Here is a 2,872-nt window from a genome sequence, read left to right as displayed (position 1 = left end):
AGTAGTCATAGGTAAACCAAATAACAGGTGGATCCGTGGAAACATTGTACACTGCTCAAAACATGAAGCCGTTTTCCTCAAAATATAGAAAATAATATTGAAATACTTGAAGTTCTGCAAGACTGCGGCCGAGTGTAGGTACTAGACTACGATAAGAAGAATTTAATTGTTATCAAAAGCAAGTGACATCCAATCACCATTCTCAACCAAAGAAGAGGATCAGTCACTAGAAAGTAGCTTAGATTTTATCATGCTGCATTTTAAAAGGGTAATGTGCAAGCAGTAAGGATTTGTCACAATTTGGAAGCATTAGTTTTCATGCCATGTGATAGTGGCACCCATCAAATATGTAAACTGAAAGAGGAAAGACGGAATATAGTGAATAATCAGAATCATTCATTGGAAGGTTTCTAAATATTCCTTCCTGGTACATCACTAACAATTGGAATACTTTATGCAACATCTGCATTCGGATAGTTGTTCCAAATTTATTTTCAGCTCATATTACACAATGATTCTACAGAAAAAATATAAGGTGCCGATAATAAGAGCCACCTAATTACACACAACAAAGTAGTTAAATATGTGGAATCCAATTATTTCAGATATTTACCTCAAGAAAACACAAGGTTCCAAATTCTTCAGAAAAAAATTCATCGCTAAGTTTGGTACACTCCTCGTTCGGGAGCATCAGGCAGAGTGCACAGTAACACTCCTTTGAATGCAAGAATCTGATTTTAATGGCTAGGCAAGAGAACGCCCTGGGGAAACAACTCCGAACCGTTGTTAGAAGCTCCCTGGATGCCCAGGATTGTGGTAACCAAGTTGTAAATCTGAACATTTTCGAAAGATGGGACTTTCCGTCCCCTCGCAAATCGAGGTCCATGAGCAAAAAATATGGTGCGCATGGAGAAATATTCATTGTCATATCCATGTGCTCCTCCACATTCTTGACTTTTTGTTCCCTTCTGCTCCACTTTAAACCCCTCCGATATCAACCCAATGATCGGCGGGATTCGATAACTAGATGAATAATGCAGCCTGCTAGGAAGTTCCTCTTTGAGATAAACTGTCAAATACTGCCCATTAGAAACATTACCTGACTTCAACCCCTCGTTCATCTTAGCCACAACATCCTTGGACGAATAGCCAGGAGGCGGACGAATTGCAAGTAATGGACTGTAAGATTGAACCCAATCCTTCGGAATCTCGATCCATTTCGCTAGATCATCTAAAAATATTAACTTTCGGTCACACGTACCGACCATCCCATGGTCACCTACCAAAATGATATTCACATCCTCAAAAACCCCTCTCTGTTCCAGTCCAAGAATCAATCTCCCAATCAACTTATCCACTCCAACAATAGCTTCAGTAATCTGAGGATCATCAGGACCAACCTGATGGCCTTGATGATCAGGATCCTCGAAATACAATGTCATAAATGAGGGGATATCGCTACTAGGCAAATCAAAGTACTTCAAAACAGTATCCACTCTTTCTTCAAAAGGCACAGATTTATTATAAAACATGCAATAATCCTTGGGACAATCCCAAGAACCCTTGTGTACCTCAGAACCAGGCCAGAAATAAGTTGAAGCCTTCAAGCCTTGATTAGCCACAGTCTCCCACAGGGGCTCACCCAGCCACCACTTGGGCTCATGACTAGCCATACTGAAGCGGTCACCGGTCTCCGGATCAGTGAAATAGTTATTGATAATTCCATGATAAGCAGGGTACAAACCTGTGACAATGGAGTAATGGTTGGGGAAGGTGAGAGTTGGAAACACTGGAATCAATCCCAGCTCAGCTGCAGTCCCATTCTGAATCAGTCTATTGATGCTAGGAACATCTGTCTTGTACTGATACCCGAACCTGAATCCATCGGAGGAAATCAATAAGACGACAGGTTCTTTGAGCTTCGTGAGAGATCTTGAGTATTCAACATGGGAAGTAGAATCAGCTGCTGATGATGATGCTATAGAAGAGGAAGTGGGATTGTGGACGACAGAGAAAAACAAAAACCCAAATGCAATTGCAGCAGAAAGAGCGATGCAGGTGGTCAAAATGAGAGAAATGAAGAGAATCGTAGATCTGGAGGGAGGCTTCGGCGTAGAAAAATAGTCTGTGTCGAAGGGTAGAAGGGCTTTGGTCGCGGAGCTCGCGTATTCATCGTCTTCTTGTCTGGTCGAGAGCGGTATCGGCATGGTCTCAGCGGCGGGTCTCAAAATGGGCACCGAATCTGATCTCATACCAGATTGAGAAACGGGTAGCGAAGAAACCGCAACGAATTCAAAACCCCTTCAAAGATTTTTGGATTTCGGGGTCTGCAGTTCAAGTGCTTGAAGAATTGCTCGATCGAACAGAACAGAAGCTATTGCTCCCCAACTCTTCTGGGGAACAGAAAATGGTAGGTGAGAGTACAGTCCACGCCAAGTTTAGGTACCATTGTTGGTTTGATCAAGAAAATATAGAAAACCACCACGTGTGAATTGATTGATTATAGCATCATATGGGATAACACATATTTTGGTCACTATTATTTGTCTTTGTTTTCAAAATGATCATTTTTTCGGGCGGTCAAATTGGTCTTTAATATTTTATAATGTTTTTCAAATTCTCTCTTCCGTCATCTTGACTTTAAAAACTAACCAATAAAAAGTTCATTTCCTGGAAAATACTCATTTTGATCCCTCATGTTTTCTATATTTTTTTCCCAAAATAGTCCATCTTCTTTTTGGGCTATAAAAAATAATCCATAATATTTCGTAATAATTCTCAATTCGATCTCTACCGCATACTTTCATTTTTATCCAGCCATCGAGTAAAAAATATTTAAGATATTAGAAGGTGTGTGTGTGTTTAAATAAAC

General features: G+C 40.4%; 1 protein-coding gene across 1 annotated transcript; it reads right to left on the bottom strand.

Moving 5' to 3' along the window:
* Positions 1-376: 376 nt before the first annotated feature.
* Positions 377-2,497, bottom strand: LOC140891311 (uncharacterized). Its single transcript, XM_073299750.1, has one exon. It carries the CDS (start codon positions 2,250-2,252, stop codon positions 738-740), a length of 1,515 nt encoding a protein of 504 aa, XP_073155851.1. The 5' UTR covers positions 2,253-2,497; the 3' UTR covers positions 377-737.
* Positions 2,498-2,872: the final 375 nt, after the last annotated feature.

The sequence above is a fragment of the Henckelia pumila genome, chromosome 3, assembly GCF_033568475.1.
Source record: "Henckelia pumila isolate YLH828 chromosome 3, ASM3356847v2, whole genome shotgun sequence".
Classification (NCBI taxonomy): Eukaryota; Viridiplantae; Streptophyta; class Magnoliopsida; order Lamiales; family Gesneriaceae; genus Henckelia; species Henckelia pumila.
Note: the sequence above shows the minus strand (reverse complement) of the source record. Positions and strands in the feature narration are given on the sequence as shown.